Source organism: Maniola hyperantus, chromosome 10 (genome assembly GCF_902806685.2).
Source record: "Maniola hyperantus chromosome 10, iAphHyp1.2, whole genome shotgun sequence".
Taxonomy (NCBI): Eukaryota; Metazoa; Arthropoda; class Insecta; order Lepidoptera; family Nymphalidae; genus Maniola; species Maniola hyperantus.
This window is the reverse complement of record NC_048545.1, coordinates 10485111-10511416: the sequence shown is the minus strand read 5'-3', so window position 1 is coordinate 10511416 and position 26306 is coordinate 10485111. Positions and strand designations below refer to the sequence as shown.

The 26306-nt window shown below is 35.6% G+C and overlaps 1 protein-coding gene across 2 annotated transcripts in view; it reads right to left on the bottom strand.

Annotated features, from left to right (window-relative positions):
* Positions 1-26306, bottom strand: part of Sol1 — a 267617-nt gene that overhangs the window by 90533 nt on the left and 150778 nt on the right. For both annotated transcript variants that reach the window (XM_069501499.1, XM_069501500.1), the window contains 3 exons: positions 4333-4489; positions 3766-3825; positions 15-103 (listed from right to left, as the gene is read on the bottom strand). In XM_069501499.1, the coding sequence (XP_069357600.1) occupies positions 15-103; positions 3766-3825; positions 4333-4489 (306 nt within the window). The remainder of the gene's footprint in view (positions 1-14; positions 104-3765; positions 3826-4332; positions 4490-26306) is intronic.

Sequence of the window (26306 nt, the reverse complement as noted above, 5' to 3'; positions counted from 1 at the left end):
ATAAATTGAGTTACCTGTAAGCTCATTGCACAGCATGGCAATCGCCGGAGAGTCGGTGTCCCTGCCATCGAACACTTTGATGATGTCCGCCCGGCGCAAGCAGCTGCAAATAAGGTTAAAGATTAAATTTCATTATATCTGGCTCGTACGAATAAACGTCAACATCACGAAAAAATAAAATAAAAACATGAACATAAATTATCACATCCCACTAATATTATAAAGGCGAATGTTTGTATATTTGTGTGTATGTTTGTCAGTTGTCACTCTTTCACGCAAAAACGACTGGATGGATTTCGCTGAAAGCCATTCTTTTCAGCCAAATCCGTCCAGTTATGGAGATAGCTTACACACACGCTACATTTATTCCGGAAAATCAAAGTGTTCTTGCTGGAACCAAAAACCTCAATCCACGCGGACGAAGTCGCGGGCATCATCTAGTTAATATTATTAACTATTACTTTTAATCCCTGAAAATCAAAGAGTTCCCACGGGATTTTAAAAACCTAATTCCACGCGGACGAAGTCGCGGGCATCAGCTAGTTTAAAATAAGGATAGGTATTTGCCGGGTGCATCGTGCACGTAGGATTTGTAGCTTAATCAAAGTAATCTAATCAATTTGATTTCTTTTCGCATCTTGTTTGGTACTGGCTAATGAATCAAAGTACAAGTAGAGTGGAATTCGGATAACATTTCAGTTTTATTTCGCTCAAATCTAGAATATGTTTGATACTGAAATTACATTCAATATCCCTAATTTAGTTACAATACGAATATCTAGTTGGTTAGCTAACTTAGCTTTGTCTTATCCCCGTCGGTCAAACTTACCTAATAGGGATGTTATACTACGTCTAAGCTGTGATAGCCTAGTGGTTAGGACGTCCGCCTTCTAATCGGAGGTCGGGGGTTCGATCCCGGGCACGCACCTCTAACTTTTCGGAGTTATGTTCGTTTTAATTAAATAAATATCACTTGCTTTAACGGTGAAGGAAAACATCGTGAGGAAACCTGCATGCCTGAGAGTTCTCCATAATGTTCTCAAATGTGTGTGAAGTCTACCAATCCGCACATGGCCAGCGTGGTAGACTATGGCCAAAACCCTACTCACTCTGAGAGAAGACCCGTGCTCTGTAGTGAGCCGGTGATGGGTTGATCATGATGATGATGATGATGATGACTAATTCTGCTACTGTATGCAACCGTAATCAACGCACAGCTCAAACTACTGGACGGATCGGGCTGTTTGGCATGCAGATAGCTACTGTATTATGACGTAGGCATCCGCTAAGAAATAATTTTTGAAAATTCAACCCCTTAAGGGGGTGAAATAGGGCTTTGAAAATTTGTGTAGTCCACGCGGACTAAGTAGCGAGCATAAGCTAGTTTACTATAATTTACCAAATATAATATAACTTATCTATAATAAAAATGAATCACTAAATGTGTTGCTCATCGCAAATCTCGAGAACCGCTGAACCGATTTCGCTAATTCTTTTTTTTATAATATTCCTTGAAGTACGAGGATGGTTCTTACGGAGAGAAAAATTTAAAAAATTTGAATCGACTGTTAAGCGGAACGAAGTTCGCCAGGGCAGCAAGTACCAAATAATAATTTTCAGAGTAAGTCCACGCAGTTACGTGGTAGGTAGTAGGTACTATTGTGGTGGCGGTCAGCGTTATCTGTGGTTAGTAGGCTTTAATAAATGGATACCATGGGAAATACCTACCTCTCGTTAAAATTATACATAATTTGCAAAAGTGAGTTTTATATTCTCAAATGGATCGGAACAATTTTTATCGCGTTCATAATTATTTGGCAACAAAAAATAAGTAAATTTTTTAGTAAATAAGTAGGTAGGTAAGTGTTAAATATTTTATTAATTAAAGTTGTAATAATTTACAATACTTTAATAAACTGCATAAAGAACGTTAGTATTTACGTAATAATTCATTGATAAAGAACAACATCGAATGTTAGACAATTATTGAATTGTATAGGTACTTAGATTTGATAGTAATTCTGTCAAATTGGGTATTTGACTACATCAAAAATAAATTATTTCTCAGTCATTATTAAATAGAGGGTCTTCCAAACTACGTAAAATCCACGTCCTTTGTTGGTTTTAAGTGTAATAACCATTTTAAATTATCGATTAAACTAAAAAAAGCACGTCAAATGATTGTGACGTCACACACCGGTATTTCATAGAATCTCGCATACTTACTAAGCGCGCATTTTGACGTTTGATAAAAAGTTAATGATTTGACTAGCTGTCAAATCATTATTATTACCGTATTATTATACTTTTAGATCATACTTAGTCTGATGTGAATTTAGTGTATAACGATAGGGCTGGCTTGTTTATAAGTCATCTATAAAAGCCCCGGTTAAAAAAGATTGTTATCTAGATTTTTTTTTTTTAATATCTATAAACTCAGGAGTGAATAAGTGTCTTTTACCGTAGGCACGTCAATTTGTAGCCATATCATCGCTTTTTATCAAGTGAGATTGTGGATAACCGTGAGTTGATTGATACCTAAAATAATTATGCTTACTACATAATAATTTATGATCCGCTTACTTAGTAATTACCATCTTTGAGCACTAAATTAGCAATGCTCCAAATAATACACGATGTCACAATACGATTCAAACAAGAATACATTGGAATGTAAATTCAATTATATAACGTAGCGATGGGTTATGCATTTAATTAAACAAGTATATGTGGAATAGCTGAGCTCATTAATGCAAGTGAGCATTCGTAGTACTACTGTGCAAATGCAGCGTTGAAAGCATTGTTTGACACAGCTGATATTATTTATAATTAGAATATGAAATACAAATAGAAAATTGTTTTCATGTACATATTAATTGACTAGCTGATGCCCGCGACTTCGTCCGCGTGGATTAAGGTTTTTAAAAATCCCGTGGGAACTCTTTGATTTTCAAGGATAAAAATAGCCTATGTCCTTCCCCGGGATGCAAGCTATCTCTGTACCAAATTTCATCAAAATCGGTTGAAAGGATGGACCGTGAAAGGCTAGCAGACAGACAGACAGACACACTTTCGCATTTATAATATTAGTATGGATTTAAAAGACAATCCAAAATACACTCGATATAAAATCAAATTTATATTTCTTTATGCCTACGGGATGGTTAGTAAATTATATTATAGTAACTAAACAAAAAAATAAAACGTTGTATAATTTTATTGAAATTTAAAAAAAAACACCCAGGATGACTTATGTCAATAATTTAATTATTAAATCAAAATAACCACAAAATACCGGTTACCGGAACCACTACAATTCAGGATTAACCACACATCCTGTAGGTAATGTTTAAGTTGATTATTTGATTAAATTATTCCTCTTTTATTTAAGAAAATTATAAAAAGAAAGACCCAACTCACTCACTGACTAACTTTAATTTCTAAATCTGGTAAGCTGAAATTTTGCTGAAAGTTTCCATTATAATATAGACAAGGAATAAGGCCAAATTTTCTGAAATTCCTACGGTATAGGAATAAAACAGTATTTAAATTCTTGTCACGTGAAATCGTGGGCGGCCGCTAGTTAATCATAAAATCCTTAAAATGGTAAATCCTTTCCTAATAATAATAATATTCTTAAAATTTTGTAACACTTAAATACCAAGTTCCATCAAAGCAAGATGTACTAAAAATTCAATATTCATATTGAAGGATAGGTAAATGGAGCGAGACGCGACGCTGACAAAATAGACTTTTGCTACGTACCTTATATCCCCTTTCTGTAGGGAGACTTCTTCAAAAACTACCTTCACGCGATCCTTTGGCCTGAAAATGACAAGACACCTGTATTACATTTCATTTTTACGATATAAGGGCAAAGATTTCGAGTACATAAGGGTTAAATCAAGCATCAACGTCGTCTTTTATAGATAGGTAATACACCTACTTGACTGGTTCTTATACGAATATAAGAATAACCCCTTTTAATTTTATTGGAAACAACTTATTACATAAGTTTTTTTTTATTCGTTATAGGCGCACGCTTGACCACGATCACACCTGATGGGAAGTGATGATGTGGCCTAATATGGGACGCGTTTGCCTAGAAGGTGTCTATTCACTCTTGTTTTAAAGATACCCGTAGAATTAATTTGTGGACCCTTATAGGATCACTAATATGTTTGTCGTTTTTCGTCATTTGATTCGTATTTTTACGGAATCCGTGATTTCATGGATGAGTGCACAAACGTCCTTAGGCTGCATCATCACTTGCCAGCAGTTCTGATTGCTCTCAAGTTTACGATAGTCTGTAAAAAAATGAAAAGTACGTACCTGGCATGAAAATGATAAGAGCAGCGCACATTGTTGGGGTAAATGGACGGGTATTGCGGGCTGTACAACCGGCCGTGGGTCGGCTTGTTACCGGACCGGCTGAACTGGTAGTCGCACTCCGTTCCCGGTATCCGAACGCCCTCGGTCTCGAATAAACCTGAAAATAAAAGAGCACCTGGTTGTACATGTGCCAAAAAAGATAGTAGGTATAAGTCCATGACATGTCGGGATGGCAATCGGTGTATGAGGCGGGGTGACGCTTCGCACACCCGCCCGTCACCCGCGTTCCCCCGCACTGGGTTAGAACGGGGCCGTGCGGGTGTGCGGGTTGTCCCCTCCCTGATTGCCATTTCGACCTGTCACGTACTATACCTATACCTACTTACAACTTTACTTGAGTGATGGTAGGTAAAAAACACAAACATAAAAGTGAGAAAAAAAACACTCCCTCAAGTGATATCTCATTGTACATATTACTTATAGATTTCTATTTTGAACTAATTATTATTATCTGAACCCTTGTTTACGAGGCTAAATTCGTATAGCTGTGCCAAAGAGGTCAAGCATAAACATTAACAATTCAAATACCATTATAGGCAACGGCACCAAGCAGCAGCGAAGCTTAGTGAAATTTAACGTAAGTCTCTTTTAAAAGCATAATGCTTAAAACATTATCGAATAGTTTCTACTACATTAGGTAGGAAATTTAAACTTCATTTTGTTCGAAGTACCTATACCGACTCGATAAGTATTATTGAAGAAACAGCTATCCAAAAAAACCGGCCAAGTGCGAGTCAGGCTCGCGCAATGAGGGTTCCGTACCACAGTCATATTTTTTCGACATTTTGCACGACAATTCAAAAACTATGATGCATAAAAATAAATAAAAATCTTTTTTAGAATTTTCAGGTGAAGACCTTTCATATGATACCCCACTTGATATAGTTATCTCACTTCGAAAGTTGAAAATACTAATTATTAGTTCATGACCACAATTTAATTTTTTTTGTATGATCTAACCCTAAATTCACGGTTTTTAGATTTTTCCCCAAATGCCAGCTTTATAGCTTATGATATACATCTTATGATGTACCTACCTGCCAAATTTCATGATTCTAGGTCAACGGGAAGTACCCTGTAGGTTTCTTGACAGACAGACAGACAACAAAGTGATCCTATAAGGGTTCCGTTTTTCCTTTTGAGGTACGGAACCCTAAAAATTGTATGGTCTTTAGTGACAGACAACAACGTCGCTACAGTACGGCTTTTTAACTGTACGAAATAACTTTAATGAAACTATTTAGGTACCTAGTTCTATCAAGGTGATTTCATAAATGTTTCTTTTGTGAAATACATGTGAAATATTCTCGATCTTAATTCTATATTCGAGAACAAAGAAAGTTATATGAATTCAGTTACACTTGATATGGGTAGAGACATAAAATTTCACTAAAGCTTTCTTCAGGGGTATAGAATATTCATGATAGGGACGACAGCGATCTAGCGCCGATAAAAAGTAAACGAACGATCCCTAAAAAAGTAGGTTTTATAATTCAAAGCGTTCCCGAATGTTTTATTACTCACTGATAAATTTTAGATAGGCTTACGTATATGAACTAGATGATGCCCGTGACTTCATTTGCATGGATTTAGACTCTCTTAAATCGTATCTGGAACTATCTATTGTACACTGGAACATTTTAACCGACTACTAAAAAGGAGGTGGTTCTCATGTTAAGATGAAAAACACAAAAAAATCAAGATTAGAAAAAATGTTAAGTAAGTACCTTTTTCATAATTGTATTAAGCTTATTACACGATTCCTATTTCTTTTAAAATAAAATGATTTTCAAAGTTTCGTGGCAGAAGACGCAATGCTCGTAATATTTTTACAGTTGTCACTTACACGTGAAAGAACCCACCAATACATAAAGATGTTCACGCATAAAAATAGCTTCAATATCATTACTGTTAAGGTTGAAATTCTTTTGAATTTTTACGGCTCAGGTGTGTTTACGTTTCATTACCGGCCAGGAGGCTACCTTTGAAGAGAAATTGTACATCACAGTGCACTTTATTGTTGGCTGATAGTACACAGCAAAGGGATATGACATATTACTAGAGCATGCAATGCCCACCAAATATCTGGCCTATCGAACAAGTACCTTCTGTCTTTTCCTATTAATAGTCAACATTTAAAAAATGGACACTGGGACCTACTTTTACTTTGTCTGTCTTTATGATATCGCTATCGGTCATGTTATTACAATGACGTCCTAAATTCAAGCTTTATAGTTTTTTTCTGTGACGTTACTCTTAATCAGTTGAAAATCTTTTATTCTGGTGTAAAAAATCTGTTGTTATATTTATACGATATTATTTTTACTTAAAATGTTAGGGAATCAATCATCAATCTAATAAAATGAATTTATCTGAATTCTGATATCAAGACAGTGTTTTATGGTATTTTTTGACAAACACCAACGTTGCAAAGAGAATTGTTGACAGATTACTGATAGATTGGATATTCATTTTAGGGCTAACTAGCTGATTCCCGTGACTTCGTCTGCGTGGATTTACATTTTGCAAAATCCCGCGGGAACTCTTTGATTTTCCGGGATAAAAAGTAGCCTATGTCACTCAGGAATAATGTAGCTTTCTATTGGTGAAATAATTTTCAAAATCAAGTAGAAACAATATTTTTTGTTGCCACATCTAGTAACTAGTTTTGAATGAATCTATGTAATCTTTGCAGTGAATCTGCCGTGGCTCGCGTCGTCCGTCGATCGACCCGCGATGCGTCGGTATAATTTTGTTATGATGGTGCTTTAAAATTTTAAAACAACCTACTAGTATAATTATTATAAAATAATATCATACTTAACATGTACCTACTAGAAATTAGAAATGTATATAACCTATGATTACCTACTTAACCTATTTTAATTCGGTACCTAGTACCTACCATGTATTCACTGTGCGCATTAAGATAAAATTTTGTAACCCACTTTTTAATAGCCTGTAAGTTCCATGTAAGTGGAAATTTCTTTATGGAACAATAAATGTCTTAAACCAGAAATCGGTTCAGTAGTTCCAGAGATTACCCCCTACAAACAAACTTAACGACATTACCTCTTTATGATATTAGTATAGATATTATAAGTATTGATAAGAGCTAATCATTAGGTGGCGGTGCACTTTGTGACGCTTGACGTATGAAGTATGTTGCTCTATATGTATTTATCTCTATGACGTAGTGCACTCGTAACCTACTTTCCATCTCTCACCTGAATTTAATGCAAATAATGCTTTTGCAAGCAATGTAATCATATTTAATATTTTTTAAATTTAATAATATGTATGGAAACAAGCAAAATTAAAAAAATATATAATATTGGGCTTTTTCTTGTCTCACTGCAGTGACGTCAGCAACTTTATGATGCCAATTATTTTGTTCTGCTATACTTATGTTTTAATTTTGAAATGTCGAGAGCATTTTATACCACAAAAAAATAATCAACTGTCCCATAATAGAATATTAGCCATGTCAAATGACTAATAGTCCCCTTTCCCCTCCAACTAAGCTTGTGCTAGGAATAGGTACCGACATAGTACAACGGGCGGGGGTTTGAACCGCCGCTCTTTCAGTTTTCAGTCCACTCCTTTAACCGTTGAACTATTCAGGCTTAAGTCAATAAGTATAAGTAGACAGGTGTACGGAACAGTGTGCTGTGCCGTGTGTGTAATAAGGCTCTGACACACGGACGTACAGACTTATAATATAAGTTGTTAATATGAGTTTCAGAGCAGGATACAGGCGGCGCAAGACCGTGGCGTGTGGAAATCCCTACAAGATACCTATGTCCAGCAGTGGATGTCTATCAGTTGTTTTTGTTGATGATGATGATGATGTGTCCCAGTCTTTAATTTAATAAATAGGTAAGTCATTGCCGAGAAAGTCGTACTTTTCCTGATACAATCCAGAGCACAATAACTCTGTTTTATTTCCCGCACCCGGCGGCCATATTGAAAAAGTAATGAAAAACTCGACCACTCCACAAAACTCTCGTTATTGAAAAACTATTTCATCGCGCTGGTTAATTCTTTAAAATCCAGTTTTTTCTATTGTCTCTGTTTTATTTTTAACTAAGTATAACAATTTTTCAATAGAGCTTAGTTTTAATTGATTGATTGACTAGGACTCTATTATTAAAAATCCACTTGATGGAGTTACCTATTTAGGTAGACAAACGAACTTGTAAAAAAACGTCGGGGCTTCACCTATTCTGGAAGGCGTCAGAATGTTACCTAAATGACGTGATGCGCGTTACGGCGATTACGCACTCATCTGACCCGAGTCCAGGAAAATACGTTCCTTTTTATTTTGTACGGTAGCTTATGACATAATATGTTGTAGATAATCGCTGGTACTCTCACGGATGACGGATAGAACTCGGATAACGGAAGTGCATTGCGTAATCGCCGTTAGGCTATGAAGCGACTAAGATTTCACGTCAGCCCTAGCCTAAAAAACCGGCCAAGTGCGAGTCCGTTCCGTACTACAGTCGTATTTTTTCGACATTTTGCACGATAATTAAAAAACTATGATGCAAAAAATAAATAGAAATCTGTTTTAGAATGTAAAGGTGAAGACCTTTCATATGATACCCCACTTGATATAGTCACTCACTTCGAAAGTTGATAATACTAATTATTAGTTCATGACCACAATTTAATTTTTTTTGTGTGATCTAACCCTAAATTCACGGTTTTCAGATTTTTCCCCAAATGTCAGCTAGAAGATCTACCTACCTGCCAAATTTCATGATTCTAGGTCAACGGGAAGTACCCTGTAGGTTTCTTGACAGACAGACAGACAGACAACAAAGTGATCCTATAAGGGTTCTGTTTTTGCTCCTCGTAGCTTTAGTTTTAAGTTTGCGTTATAATTATCACCACTATATTATCTTACAAATCTAACACTATACCAGACAATCAATAAGAGTAATTTATTACCTATTTTGAATAAATCATTTGACTTTGACTTTTGACTTGACTTTCCTTTTGAGGTACGGAACCCTAAAAAGATAGATTGTCGATTCAGGATCAAAATCGAAAGTTTCCTCACTCTAGTTCACTTTGCCCGAGGCGAAAGAACTTAAAATGACTTAACATGTCTGAGCATAAAACAGAATCTGATCTCAAGTTACACTCCAATGACTTCATATTTCATTTCACTTTGATCCACACGAAGCATTGGAAGTTTGCTTCCTCTGAGGAGAAATCACGCGATAATAATATAATTTGACTTTGTATCAAGATTAGATTGTTAAACGAAGCTGAACATTGTTGTTTCTTGTTAATACGTAGTATATATTATATACTACTATATACTTAGATAGATTTACTATCAGCATTCTGACAGACCCATGATGACTGATTTTTGTATGACTTAATACTATAATAGTTGTTAGTGTACATAGTTGATATAGGATAATAGTAGATTGGTCTTGCGGGCTAATCTAAAAGTATGTCAGCTTATTGTAAGCCCCTATCCCTTATTGTTTTCTCTGCGGCATCGTACCAGAACGCTATAACACTTGGTGGCACTTGCTGGTAGCATGAGACTAGTCACAGCCGAAACTGAGGGAACTCTCAGTTTGATCCTGAATCGACGATAATGTCAAATATTAGGCTATAGTGATGTAAAATCAAATATAAATAGGGCTACTTAGGGCTGCGTCCATAGAGATCTGCGTCAAATGAACTAACATTTTGACGCCTGTCAGTGATGTCGAAGCCTCGACGTTTTCCCTTCCTGTCGTGAACTGTCCGAAATCGCCGTTCAGACTAGAGAGCCTATTTAGAAATTATAAATATTCAGATTATTCCTACCGGAAATTGAACCCAGGGCTTTCCACTTATAAAACCAGGACGAAAATAAATTATTGAACAAAACTGTGTGATTGTTACGAAAGGAATACTTTTGCAAGTTATTTCTATGGTCATATATTTTTAGAACATCACAATTTTTATCTTTCCTCTACCAAAACAACTAGGTAGGTGAGAGAGGTTACCCTGTCCGTTTCATTGTTGCTTTTACGCTGCGGCGTACAAAATGCCCTTTAGTGTATTAAATTATGAGGATCCCACGGTTTCTAGGTTAATTGGCCCGGTGCCGTAGATAAGGCAGATAAACAGACCCTGTTGAGGCAGATCTGAATTATGTTTGGCCGGCAAAATTTACAGTACTGATTTATTGTACAGGTGTTTCGTATTTTACCAGGCTCAGAGCTAGCTATATTCGTTGCTGTGGTGCTAGCTTATTTGGCTGTGGGTCATGAAGTCCTGGGTCGGACTATGTACTCGTAATAATGGAAAAAATAAGCACCAAAGGACCACCTCTTTATTAAGTTTCTTATATAAATAGCTGCATGTTTTCTTTTCGAAAGAAAGCGCGCATAAATACCCTGACTATAAATTAATTAACACGTGAAAGAATTTCCAAATTATTTCCTACGTTTTTTTAGCGGCGGAAGGCTTTGTTAAGTGAAATAAAAAGCAAAAGTTATTTGAATGCGAAGTTAATTTGCAAAGTGTATTATGAATTGTTAGAATAACATGCAAATTACCAACTTGAATGAAAAATAAAGGTTCTTGATTTTCTTTTTAGGAAGTCTCTAAAGTTCAAGGACTGCAGGGGTGTTATTGAATCAAATTCTCAAAATATTGTACCTATCTCATTTGTTTTTTCAAAGAATCTAAATATATAAAACGAAAAGGTGACTGACTGACTGACTGGTCTATCAACGCATAACTCAAACTATTGGACGGATCGGGCTGGGCATGCAGATAGCTATTATGACGTAGGCATACGCTAAGAAAGGATTTTTGAAAATTCAACCCCTAAGGTGGTGAAATAGTTGTTTGAAATTTATGTAGTCCACGCGGACGAAGTCGCGAGCATAAGCTAGTATATTGTAAGACATATTTTATTTAAACAAGAGTTATAATAACCTTTCTCCTGTTAAACTTGTGACATCATCATCATTATCATCAATAGCCTGTAATAGTCCACTGCTGGGATAAAGGCCTCTCCCAACGGGAGGGTTTGCCAAAAATCACCACGCTGGGTAGACGTGTTAGTGATCGCAGTAAATAGTAGTAATAGCATAGAGGACGCTGCTGCCCGTTCACCGTTATATTCCCTACACCTGCGGGAAGAAGGAGGGGATGGTGACAACTGTATTTTGATCTGCCGTCACCACTCACCACACGGCACCAACTCAGGAGTGATGAATTTTTACGTGGAATTTTAACCTTGACTTTTCCGATTTCAGTCCATCCTCTGACAATGAGGCTTGAAACTTATCTTCTTCGAAGTCTTTTTACTAATGTTCTGTTTTTTTCTTTTTCAATGTTCAATTTCTCTCAGTCCGTAAAAGGCGCAGACGAAGATAGATCACAAAAATTAAAATAAAATACACAAAAAATATCCATCTCGATTAAGTACATCTTCACGAGTGTTTGAAACAAAGTTGATCTTTCTTTCTGATACTATCCAGGCCGCAATAACTCTGTTTTATTCCCAGCACCCGGCGGCCATATTGAAAAAGTAATGAAAAACCTCGACCATTCCACAAAACTCGCGCTATGAACAACTATCTCAGCTCAGGCGACTAAAATTTCAAAGTATTTGTATCTCTCCCTTGTATCTGCGATCATTTGTATCGTAAGTAGATGAGTAAGACTAAGCTACACGATGGGTTTCCGGTGCGTTGCTGCGCCGCACCGCTGCTGTGGATTTTAGTATTGGATAATATTGCCACACAAGAAGTCTGAGCACAAGACTTCGTATGGTACAAAAACAGATCTCAGAATGATGAGGACGTAGGCATAGTCCACCACCCTAGCCAACGGCAGATTGCAGATTTCATACACATTTTGAGTAGTACCTATGGTGTTTGTGTATGTTTTATTTTTTTAGAGAATGTTTTATTTTAATTGACCCAATTTTCTTTATCTAAAACAACGACAATGTATAAAAAAGAGTCCATCCGTTTAACAAATTCAGACGAACGTTAGTGATAGCTTGCATGCCGGAAACGGACATAGACACTTTCTATCCTGGAAAAGAGTTCCCATGGGATTTGATTCAGAAAACCGAAATGCACGAAGGCAAAGTTGCGACCATCATCTACAGTGCGACAAGGCTATCTCGGCGCGTGGCGAAAATGGGAACTAACGTTGCCGTCAAGTGTCCCCTTAGTTCTTGGTCGAATATTCTAAGCCAAGACAGCCTTGTACGCACTATACAGTGCGACAATGGCTCTCTTGGCACTTCAATGACATTGACAGGGGTGCGCTGTTGGAGAATAAAGGCTTAGAATATTCGACCAAGAACTAAGGGGACACTTGACGGCAACGTTAGTTCCCATTTTCGCCACGCGCTGAGATACCCTTGTCGCACTGTAGTAGGTATGTAGCTACACATTTTAACAGAGTAGGTACTCATCGACCATGTAGAATTCAACATCGTCACGTAATGACTTCATTGAGTAGGTACTCAATAACTAAGTACCTATATAAAGTAAACCTTATTAGTCTACGTGCCTTATCTACACACCTGCAACTGACTACCGAGATCAGACTGCAATTTAATTGAAGAGGCACTCAATTATAATAAGCGAGTGGATTTATTAGAGGAAAGAAAATGCAATTCGAAAGTCATTCTATACTTATGTGTTATACTAGCTGATCTGCCCTGGGTGCGCTTGGGAACAGAACATGACATGTCAATCAGTTAGTTTTTTTTTAGGCTTTTAAGTATCACACTATTGTGGGCAACACAGAAAAACCTGCCATCTGTCACCCGTGAGTGGAGGTGTGACAGCGCGCGGGAGTAAAAGAGGAACGAGATAAAAGTAATTAAGCGAGATATAAGTACTAGGTGATTAATTAAGCTAGTTATAAACTAAGTGGATGTGACAAGTGTACCTGAATATAAGACTGTGGACATTGGAACTGCGTTTGATTCATACTAGGGTCATCCCAAGACTAATAAACCCGGATTGGAGGTTAAGTTGTTTATATCAGAAGATTGGATGTGATTCATGCCCAAAAATGCGGGTCTATCCTGGAAGATGTTAAAAGTACCTGTACAAGACGCATAGCAACATATTTATTAGGTACTTATATCGGAAATTATATGAAGAAACCTACCTGAACGAATAACAAAGTGAATATGAAATACATACAAACTGCAATGGTGCTACACTATTACTTTGGGAGTACTTGAGTAGACCTGTGTCGAGTTGGAGGACTTGTCTCCAACGCAACTACTCAAGAGATTGGTTGGAGGAAAGCACCTTATACTGTCTGGAACAAGCAGAAGTACGTAGGTCGATGGGTCCAATGCATCCATAGGTTGTATTGAAAGCGGTGAATCTGTGTACTTACCTTCTTACAGTGGATGTTCATTAAAGCATGGGTGAATATTAAGAGTGCCTAATGTAAGATTACTGCATCAAAATACCTAAGTAGGTATTTGATAAGTCACAATATTACCAATTGATACTTTTAGAACAGAGTAAGTGAAGGCTATAATTATTAATAGTAAGTAGATATCAGCATTATGACTTATTTGAGAGTTCAAAGTAAGGGATTATAGTTTTATTCTGACCGCTTTAATGGATTATTATGTAGGGACATACCTAGCCCAAGATTTGATCTATGAAGTTATAAGTAGTATTAGTATTAATTTCAAGACTGGATGCAACGCACCGTAGTACTAACACCTTGTATTTTAAAATCGAAATAAGGTAATAAGTGATATGAAATACTTTAAACCAAATAGGCACCTACCTATATTAAAGTAGAATCAAGAAAACAATTAGATTATTATGTAGGTAAGTACTTGATACATGAGCTAGTGTAGAAATAAAAAAAGTAGAGTTTATTTGCTAGAATGTGGTACAATTTGGTCTTAAATCTGTTTTGATCTAACACATTCAACCAATAACTGAGTGTGCAAATTATTACCTATAGTACATTATCATAGCATAATAAAATGTGAAAATTTAGAATGAATAATATCTACTTAACTCATTTATATATAACTTTATCTATCTAGGAAGTAATGTTGACAATATAATTTTATTCAAGTCTTAATTTAAATCATTCAACAATCATTTAAAAAAAAAGAAATATGTACATGTGCTTTAGTTAAAAATAGAAATAATAATCTTACAATAACAACGGTCATATCTACATCAATGGGTCAATCAATGGTTTTAGTGCAAAATTTGGGTTATATACAGGGGTCTGATATAATCAAGTAGGTATGTACTTGATACTGGTGTCGCTTAAATGCTATATTTCCGAGATTATTCAACTGTTACCATTTTTTTCATGTTCGACAACTTTTCTGATGATGTACACGACCCTGTGACCCCGACTTGACGATGAGGTCGACGAATGTGAGATGAACAAGTGGTTTTGGCCGGCATCTGTGGTGGAGAAGTGCACATAACCTTCAAGTTGTGATTAGAAGCAGTCATGTACCTGCATGGATCGGATAAGAACACAGTAACTCTTGGTGTGAGGCCTGTTATAATGATACAAAAGAAAAAAAAGCCATCCCGGGCTGCCTCATTATGATGGAGGGTGTAACCTCAAGGTATTGTTATGTAATACAGTAATAAGAAGGTAAGAAACATCTGAATACTACTATGGTTAATTGAAGCAAATCTAGTTTACCTAGTAACTAAAATAAAGTCTTAAAACTTTGAATTGAATAGTCTCAATATGAGTAGTTATTCTTGTTTAATTAAATAATTACATACTTAACTATACACATAGTAATATTTTAGTACAATTTAAGGATAGAATGCCTGAAATATGTGTCAGGTGCATGTGTTTTCATTACCTACCATTTAATGTAAGATTTTTGGATTTGGGTCTATGGTAGGCATGGTATGGTTGTGAGAATGATAGACAGTGATAGGGAGACTAATAGAGTCGATTGCTAGATGCACCCATTTAATACCTATCTACCGACTGAATAGTCTGTATTATGTACTGACAGACATAGATCAACCCGCAGGCCCTGCATAATCAAATATGATTTGAGTTCTCTACTAAGCTACTACTGGACACAAAGAAAAGATTTTGGAAAATTCTACCTGGGGTGGATCAGCTAATAAATAATTAATTGGTCCACTAGATAAAGTAGGTAACATTGAACCTATTTTGAATCTGTAGGTTTACTTATTCGACCAAATTAGAGTTATTAGATTACTTTGAATACCTAGTAGGTATAGGGTATGAAATATCAGGTTTGAATTAATCTAACTATGTACATACCAGAAACAGAAAGACATACAACACTTATGCTCACGAAAGTAGCCATGTGGATGTTGGAATTTTATTTGATTCTTATACCAATAAAATTTATATTAAGTGCTAGTATGTACTTTTGTTCCGTTTGCTCACCCTTGTGAAAATTATAAATTACATTGGCTGCAACTACCATTTAAGGAGAGGTGAGGTTATGAAAGGAAAATGAATTGAATCATTATAATATTAACCTAAAGTGAATTTAACTGATCAGATCAGATGAAAATAAATAAATGGAATTGAATTAAAATACTTATTTATCAGCATAACAGTGGTTCTTTCAAATGTTCTTAGAGTTTTATAATTAAAAAGGTAAAATTATATGAGCTATCACATTCATATAAAGTCACTAGTAGCTGACATCCTCTTATACTAATAGATGACATGCATTCGTGATTTTTAGAATTCGGAAAATAAAAATAATAATAAAATAAAAATACGTTTCCACTTCTCATGCTCGTAAGGTTCTATTTTACGCTGGCTATAAGAGGACTAAAGTGCGTTTCATGCTGTTATGCACAAGGTATTTATAGGTAAACAACAGTCTCTCTGAATGACATATGGATGAGAAAGAATGTATGTAATTTCTATGGTGCCAGTGAACTTTTGCACTTGTATTGAGGTTGCGACCTATACCTACAAACTCATTACAGCACCCTCATTTAATCCCTACTCTTTTCGGACAATCTATAGATATGTACTTATAGTAATATTATTGTTACATTTCCTCGCAATCGAAGTGAAAAGCAGTGTTTATAACTCGGCTCAAGTGGCTTGTTTGGTGCCCTTGTTGTACAATCTGCTACCATAAATCAAAGCCTTTAGGTACTTACTACCTCGGAAAAACACGCACTGAACAACAGGTTAACTACCAAGTACATCATAAATTATTTACTGTTGTTATTATTGGATTGGCTTACCAACTTAATAGATGATACTATCTGCTGTAATAATAGAAATTAGAAAGAAATACTAAGTTACGAAGTTCAATTTTTATGTACGAGTAAAGGAAACTTTGAAACATGTGTCTCTAATAACAAAAGAGAGTTACGAAGGTGTTATTAAATGAAGTGGCAATGACTGTGGCAATGTTATGTATTACAGGGTCTGGATTGTTGTATTTCTTTATATAGCCTACTAACACATAATTTTATCATATCGTTGTTTCTCGGGTATAAATAATGCACGAATAATTCGATCTCTGACTTAGGTTTAGATTTGAAATAAGAAATGAAATTGTCAGTATACAGAGAAGTGTAAATCTTAACCTTGCAAGCCCCATCGGATAAATAGTGGAGAAACGGATTCCCTACTTTTACTGCCCAAATTTTGACTAGCTATTTGACTTTGGAAAAAGGAGCTTATGAGATGCATATTTTACTAAATAAATAAATTATTAATATAATTATTATAAACAAAAGACGGATTGCTCTCTTATGTGTGTGCCCTTAAATTATATTAAAATTTCAAACGAGTTGCACAATTATTATCACTTGCAGACATTACACGTAGGGCGATTGTCTAAAACCTGCATCAATCATTATTGTTCTGATTGGCTGAATTTGTGCGATTCTTGTTGCAACAATGCATTGTGGCCAATAGTGAGCGAGCATTAACCAATCAGAGATGATTGCGATCGTGACATTGTAGCTGTCAAACAACCGCGGTAGAGCCCACGGTGAACTAAAGATGTTTACTACTGTAGATACCCCACAAATAGTTGAGAATATCGATTTGAGTATTGAGTTCAGTAGTCTCGATAACTAGTCTTTCAAATCATTAATCAAATTACTAAAAGCCATAAAGCAAATTAAGAAGAAGATTAATCAAATGAGGTATTAAGGGAGCAAACACTTAGCGGGTTTGCCATAACCGTTGACACTATAATATTCATTCTATTGACTGTACACAAATAATCGCTTCTGATGGCTGTCTTGAGGAAGCGAATTAAAAAAAAAAAAAAATGGTGTTTAATATTGTTATGATATAACGTGTCATTGTTATGAATGTGATTATTATTTTTAGACTCTAAACAAACTGACAACTAGTGAATGAGAGAAAAGGATACCGACTTATGTATGGACTGAGTCCTGGTGTGATAAGCGGTGATCCCTGAGAATATTAGAAACGAATACCGACTTATGTATGGACTTACTCCTGGTGCGATAAGCGGTGATTCCTGAGAATATCTGAAAAGAATACCGACTTATGTATGGACTTATTCCTAGTGTGATAAGCGGTGACTCTTGAGAGTATTTTATGATAACCTAAGGAGCAAATAAGAGAGAAGAATACCGACTTATGTATGGACTTATTCCTGGTGTGATAAGCGGTGATTCTTGAGAGTATTTTATGATAACCTAACAAGCAAATAAGTGAAACGAATACCGACTTATGTATGGACTTATTCCTGGTGCGATAAGCGGTGATTCCTGAGTATAGTTGAAAAGAATACCGACTTATGTATGGATTTATTCCTGGTGTGATAAGCGGTGATTCTTGAGAGTATTTTATGATAACCTAACAAGCAAATAAGTGAAACGAATACCGACTTATGTATGGACTTATTCCTGGTGCGATAAGTGGTGATTCCTGAGTATAGTTGAAAAGAATACCGACTTATGTATGGATTTATTCCTGGTGTGATAAGCGGTGATTCTTGAGAGTATTTTATGATAACCTAACAAGCAAATCAGGGAAACGAATACCGACTTATGTATGGACTTATTCCTGGTGCGATAAGCGGTGATTCCTGAGAATAGTTGAAAAGAATACCGACTTATGTATGGATTTATTCCTGGTGTGATGAGCGGTGATTCCTGAGAATATTTTATGATGAACCAACCGGCAAATGAGAGAAAAGAATACCGATTTATGTATGGACTTATTCCTGGTGAGATAAGCGGTGATTCTTGAGAATATTTTATGATAACCCAACAAGCAAATAAGGGAAACGAATACCGACTTATGTATGGACTTATTCCTGGTGTGATAAGCGGTAATTGCTGAGAATAGTTTATGTAATATACCTTGTCCCAATTGTGTCAAAGGTTGTCTATTTTATATGTTCCAAATGAGACATATTGTTATTGGAAAATTTAATTCATGTCCCAATTGTGACATACAGCAAGTGGAAATTTTTGATTTTGTAGCAATCGTGCCAAAGGAGGGCAGCATTGACTATAATATAAACCTAAGAATAAGGAATCAAGAATGACAAATGGAAGGTGGCAATACTGACGTAAACAATGGATCGTATTCCGGTGACAAAAGCTGGTCCTAGTAAGAACCAACAAACGAATTGGAAAACGGCTGACGAAGCGTCTGAAAAATGACGACAACAACAATAATAGTCTGGTAAAACCTGATTCGATAATCCCGATGCGAGTGGACGGTGATCTTCAGTATGAACTTCAGCAACTGATCGGGTCGCGATGGTGACAAGAGGGAGTCCAGTTAATTTGATGGAAAACAAGCAGACTAAATCGGGGTCGGCAAGTGGAAAGGGTGTATCCTTTTTATTAATAATAATAGATTTATCTACAGAATAGGGGTACAGAAGTAGATATCATGGTTGGAAATCACTTTACCTGTTCTAGCAGATACTTACTAATGTTCAAGGGTTACTTAAATTCAAATTAAAGTTCTTATAATGGACGTATTCAGTAATAATATATTAATTATGTCTTGCTGAATTCGGTACGTAGTAGAAGTTGTATAGACCCTTTAAAGTAGATCTAAAATGACATGCTGATTGTAAATGCTAAATATCGGTTCATGTTAATGCACATCTTCGCAGTCACTCATTGTATTACGTTGATGTTTGGTGGAAACAGCACAGTAAAGAGCAAATTCTTAAATACTATTTCAAGTAACATCTATTCCAATAGACTATATAAGCAGTTCGCGCACGAAGGCTTGCTTACTTCACTCGCTAGGTATTAATGTATGGATCGCTGATATGTTATCAAAGCGTATAAGTACACCAATGTATCACGAAATAATTTCCTACATCTTTGTCATTCATTTGTCACACACTGACACGAGACAAGCAACGGTGACCGATGCAGCAATTCACGGCTCAGCATGACGCTGGGTTGGTGCAGCGTTGGGTGCTGTCTGTCCTCAATCACCGTGTTAAAGTTAACCATATTATCATAAGAGGACGAGGGTCTCTGGCATCGTTCGTCCTTACGCGCTCAAGAATGTACAAGAATGGAAGTGTCCAGAAATCAGATTTTATTGTATGTTACATCAATTAAGTCTATAGTGCCATCAAGGACTCGTTGCTTGCGAGACAATAAAATGGGGCAACAAAACGCCGTCTGTTGCGCTCTCTATCGCACTTACGGGGCTTATGGTAGACACAGTTATGCATGCATCTACCCCTAGTGCAAGGATGATATGGGGCACCACGGGTAACGAGTTTATAATAATACAATAATACCTTGGCTAACATCATTGTGACTTATTTTGTTATATTAATAATAGTATTTGTTGTACTACAATCGAGATACAGTCAGAGGCAGTCGTCTCAGTTATTTGAAAATATAGGATTACATTGTGCACATTGTAGATCTCATAGTGATCTGTACTGTGTATCATTATCAATTAGTGGATTCATGTTTCTTTAAATTTCTGAAATAATATGATTATTGGGTTCTCCTTAGAATACATTGTGGTTTGTTTCGATCTTAGTACTTATTAATAATAACAACTACATTTAACCATATTATTTATCTTGATTTCGTAGACATCAAGAATATTGGTTCAATATTCAATAATTCAATTTGATAGGTAATTATCTTTTATTGTTATTCAAGTAGAGTACAAAATATGGTCACATAATATCTGTGCCGACATTTCTGCCTTTCTGGTCGGCAAAAATATTTTACAATCATTATTCATATACTTACCGACATTGCTTAGTATAATACTACATATATGCAATCAAAGATTGGCATATTGTTTTCTTATTATTTGTTTTACGTTACATACTTATATTGTAATATTATTATTTTTTTCAACGGTGTCAATCAGTAGGTACCACTTGAGAATAATTAAATGTCAATTCACGATAGTCAAATTGATAATTCATGAAACACTACAAAGACATTATAATCAAGGTCAACTCATATCAAATATTCATCAATTGTATGAGAACATTGGATTATAAGATATTCTTTTAATTTATTTTTAAGTTTAAAGAAATTATGAAGTCTACAGAAGTAGTTAGGTTCATTGGTATATTGTAGAACTTTGTGATTAATTTTGTATAAAGTGTTAGTAATGGTCAATGGGATCCAACCACTCTTACCATATCTCTTAAAATGGTTATACTAGTGAAAATATTGTATTTGTGTTGCATTAGAACATTATGTAGGATTAGAATTCATGTCATTACAGTGGTAAGAAGGAAAGGGCAAACAAACTTACTTTAATTGAAAACTGATAGTGACATGGTTTAAAATCATAGAGTACTTAGCACTCAGAATTCAAGTTGGTGATAATTCACTATCCTTCTTTTCTTTCCTCGTTGTTGTTTTGTTTAAGTTTGATTATATTTTATTCGCTTTAAATGCAATTTACCAAAGATGTTTTATAATTCTCATAATTAGTATTGCCACATTTGCCATGCAAATATTTATTCACGTATTACTAAATACAAATACAAACTTGAAGAATATGTAGTTCATAATAAGATTTAAAAATTAAATTATTGATTTCACTATAATTTCCTTGTATTAAGTATTAACATAAATTGTGTTGATTTCAATATTTGATTATACTATTGTGAATGGGTTGTATACGTATATCACTAACAATAACTAGATTATAGAATTTTCTTAATATCAAGCTTAAATCAGAATGACTTATAGTATTTACTATTTACGTATCTCAGTGTGATTTGTTGTGTATTTATAAGAATTAGACTTACAGATGTTGATTGCAATGTACATAATGATTATTGATACCAGTATTTTGTAGGTCTCATTGGCACTTGTTTTGTGCACTTGTTAAATCTAACAATGTTAGCTTTGATCTGTTAGAGGAATTATTATACTAATCATATTAATTATAATATAGGACTGTTAAGGTATTCTATGTTGCTCCTATTGAGTTATGGGTATGAGGGCATTACCCTCAGTTGGAAGGCCGAGTGGTCAGATATGGGGACATATCTGGAGCAGGATGGACGACTGTGGGCAACACAGAAAAACCTGCCATCTGTCACCCGTGAGTGGAGGTGTGACAGCGCGCGGGAGTAAAAGAGGAACGAGATAAAAGTAATTAAGCGAGATATAAGTACTAGGTGATTAATTAAGCTAGTTATAAACTAAGTGGATGTGACAAGTGTACCTGAATATAAGACTGTGGACATTGGAACTGCGTTTGATTCATACTAGGGTCATCCCAAGACTAATAAACCCGGATTGGAGGTTAAGTTGTTTATACTATGATCCTATACGCATTCAACAAACGAGAAAGTGTTTTTTTTCATCCCGTAAAGAAAAATCTAAATATATAGGTAAAAGGGTTGACTGACTGACTGATCTATCAACGCACAGCTCAAACTACTGGATGGATCAGGCTGAAATTTGGCATGCAAATAGCTATTATGACGTAGGCATCCGCTAAGAAAGGGTTTTGAAAATTCATTGAGTTTGTTGTGGGCTCTTCTCAGACCTGGGCGCGTTTGGAATCTTCTTCCACTATATCATCATCTTACAATAATGCAAACCGACTATCAAAAACGTTTTGACTTTTGACTTTCAACCCCTAAGGGGGTGAAATAGGGGTTTGAAATTTGTGTAGTCCACGCGGACGAAGTTGCAAGCATAAACTGGTATATGATAAACAATTCTACAGCTGATAATATGTAAGTAGTTACAAGTTATTTGTATGTAGTTATAATAATTACATTATTTCCCACTTTTGTAAAAGTTGCAATACTATACAAGTGCTGTACCTACTATAGTAAAGCTAGTTCAATTAGGCGAGAAAAGAGACAGATTCAAGCAAGTTCCGAACTTGCGAACAATATTGTTAGTGCCTTATGTACATTCTTCAGACACGTGCGAGCGAAGTCCTAAGAAAATCTTATTAAATCTTCAACTCAGTCTAACAACGTACATAAAACTTTCCTTGTAAAAAATGTACGCAGACATTTGTCGAAGCCGGCATGTCAGAAGCTTACGAGTTGGAAAAAATTAATTCTAAGATCGTTTTTAGGGTTCCGTAGTAAACAAGGAACCGATCTCATGAGAAACCGGAAATTTTACGCGGACGAAGTCGCGGGCAACTGCTAGTGTTAACATATTATAAGACCACCTAGTGCGAAACTTGTAGTATTTATACCTACGTGAGAGACGTACATGGAGTTTTGGATACTTGTAGAAATGCGGAGACATTTAATATCACTTCTTAACTTTCATACTTCGAGTTTCTTTGTCAAAGAAAATTTATGTATTATCCTGAAGCCTCGAACAAAATGAACGCCCCAGAGAGTTATATACTAGTGATGTAACGAACGTCATATTTTGGACATTCGCGGATGCGAATGCCAATGCGAATATCTGCTGCCAAAATTTGCGAATGCGAATGCGAATAATCAGTTTTTGTTTAAATTTGGCGCCATTTGTCTATGGCTTGGTGACCTTAATGGCAGTCGCGTTACCAAATGATAAAGAGAAGACTGATAATGTGATCACGAGGTTAAGTTACTTTTTATTACATTAAAAACATAAAAAATTTATGGACTTTGTTTTATTAACCAACTATTACATCAACTTTTTTTTAATATTCGCAAAATATTAAATGAATAAGGAATGCGAATGCGAATATGCAAAAATATGCAAATATCCGCGAATGCGAATATTCGTTACATTACATCACTATTATATACCTACCAATCCTACCTACCCGATATACAATATACAATAGCGATTTCAAATCATATCTTTACGGCGACTCCTGGGAATTCATAGATCTATCGCATTGAATTGAATGTATACATTGTATGTATACGAGTATGAGATATTGTTATGAGACAATACTCACAAACAAAGGTTATCATATTTTATTTCGATAGCACATAAAAAGGTTCCGTAAGGGACTCTACCAATATACGTAACTAAGTACTAGGATGAAAAGTAGTGGAGGGAGGGGGAGTGAGTCCAAGGTTCGATTTCGGGCAAGCACTTCTATATTTTGGAGTTATAATTTTGCATTTCAAGCAATTAAAATATAACTTGCCCTAATGATGAAGGAAGGCCTGAAAGTTCTCCACAATGTTCTTGAAGCGACGGTTTGTGAAGTCTGCCAATCCAAATTTGGACAGCGTGGTGAATTATGCCCTAAGCCCTTCTCATTCTGACGCAGTGGGCTGACGGTGGAAGAGAAAATGATGATGTTGAAGGTTCTTCGGCGGAGGTTTTTGAATTCATAAACTAGAAAGCACACCACAGGGCCTGGAGGTCGTTGTTGAACTTTAAGTGGACATTCAGTGACACTAATAAAGGTTTTTCTCTTGGGCCCAGTTGCATAACAGGCGGTTAAAGTTTACGGTTATTGTTTTGTGACTATCAATAAAAGCAGAATTTTACCTTTACCTAACCTTAATAAATTCTGACTTTTGCAACACATTCTGCCTTTTACTGTGGATAAAAATGTAACTATTTGCCTTTTACTGTTGGTCAAAATGTAACCGTCTCTGTTACGTAACTTTAACAGCCTGTCATTCAACTGAAATAATCGAATTCAAATGAAGTTGCGTGAAGTTAATAGCTAGGAGACTATAAAGAATATAGCTTTGACCTCTGTCACATAACCATGCGTCACAAAGGTGAAACCTATATCTTTTCAAGAATAATGATAGACAAAATACTTTACTACCATCCATATCCATTTTGCGTCTAGGTTAATAAAGGAGAATATTTTTCGCTATGAATATTCAATTTTCTTGAAGGAAAAGTTGCGGAATTTATGTGCTATCGCATCTTAACTTCAACCGAGTTTGCGTAACATCATTTCTTCAGGAATATAGAGGTAAGTAATAAATAATAATATGTAGGTAGTCAGAAAATATGTTCTTGATCTGATGTACTTCTAATTTACTGCATACTTTAGTCTATGGTTACCATACTCTCAAAATTTATATAAAAGTATCTTTAATTTAATCTTAATCTTTAATTTTAACTTTTTTTTGTAATTTTATTTTTGTTTTCTATACACAAAACTAATAAGGGAAATAATACTCGTATATATTATAACATGTTTTACAAGGTCGCAAAAGGCTTGTATGCATTTTTATAGTAGTTTATATAGTTTGATCGCTCAATCGACACCAATGAAACAAAGATATATGTATAGGTTAGTACTATAATACATATATTCTGTGGTATAGGTTCAATATAACCTACTGCGCTAATGTAACAATAATTTATGTACTTACTCACCCACGAGTACTTACTAGCTTACTAGCTTGCTTGCTTGCTAGCTTGCACTACAAGCTTTTTCTTAATTAGAAGGAATGTTTAACGTGGCTAAAATTATTTTAAAAATGCTCTCGTCAATTATAAATTTGTTAACATTCAATACGACTTTAGTTTAATAAATTATGAATATGGTTAAAAACTTTAAAGAGTTAAAGAACTTGTAAACTAGCTCTGGAGCACTTGAGGAACCTAGAGAGACTAGTAAATTCCAACAATTGAAAACACAGACACTCATTACTTTTCTAAGGCGCATACACGACAATAGAAAAGGGTGAAAAGGTTGGAGTGGCACTCACATTAGCGCCAGTGCTTGATACGCCCCAGTTTCCGGGTCGGAAGTCACTGTACGCTCTTTGCTTTGCGTCGAATCGTGATTATTTAGTTTGGAGATTTAATATACGCATACAAATCTACACTTATATTATAAACTACATGACACACCCGCGACTTCGTCCGCGTGGGTTTAGGTTTTGAAAATCCCGTGGACACTCTTGATAAAAGTTGCCTGTAGGTATCCGGCTCCGGGATGCAAGATATTTCTGCATAAAATAGATAATGCTTGCTACTTCAATCAAGTTGATTTGGGGTTTTAAAAAATCCCGCGGGCACTTCTATGATTTTCCGGAATGAAAGTAGACTATTTTGCAAAATTTGGTATAGCGATAGCTTGCCTCCTGGAGACAGATTTAGATTGCTTTGTACGCTAATAGAAAAGGATGAAAAGGTTGGAGCGGCACTCACATTAGCGCCAATGCTTGATACGCCCCAGTTTCCGGGTCGGAAGTCGTCTAAACGTGATTATTTAGTTTGGAGATTTGAGATGTCCATACTAAAATTAGAACCTAAATCACACCCGCGACCTATAGGTATCTACGCGTGGATTTAGGTTTTTAAACATCTCGTGGGAACTCTAAAAAGTCTGCCTGTGTCTGTTTCCGGGATGCAAGCTATTTCTGCACTAAATAGACGATGCCCGCTTCTTCATCATCATCACACACCTTTTAAAACGTTATGAAGAATTTTTAGGCATGCAGGTTTCATTAACAACCCGTTTGGTATTAATAAAAAAAAATTAATAAG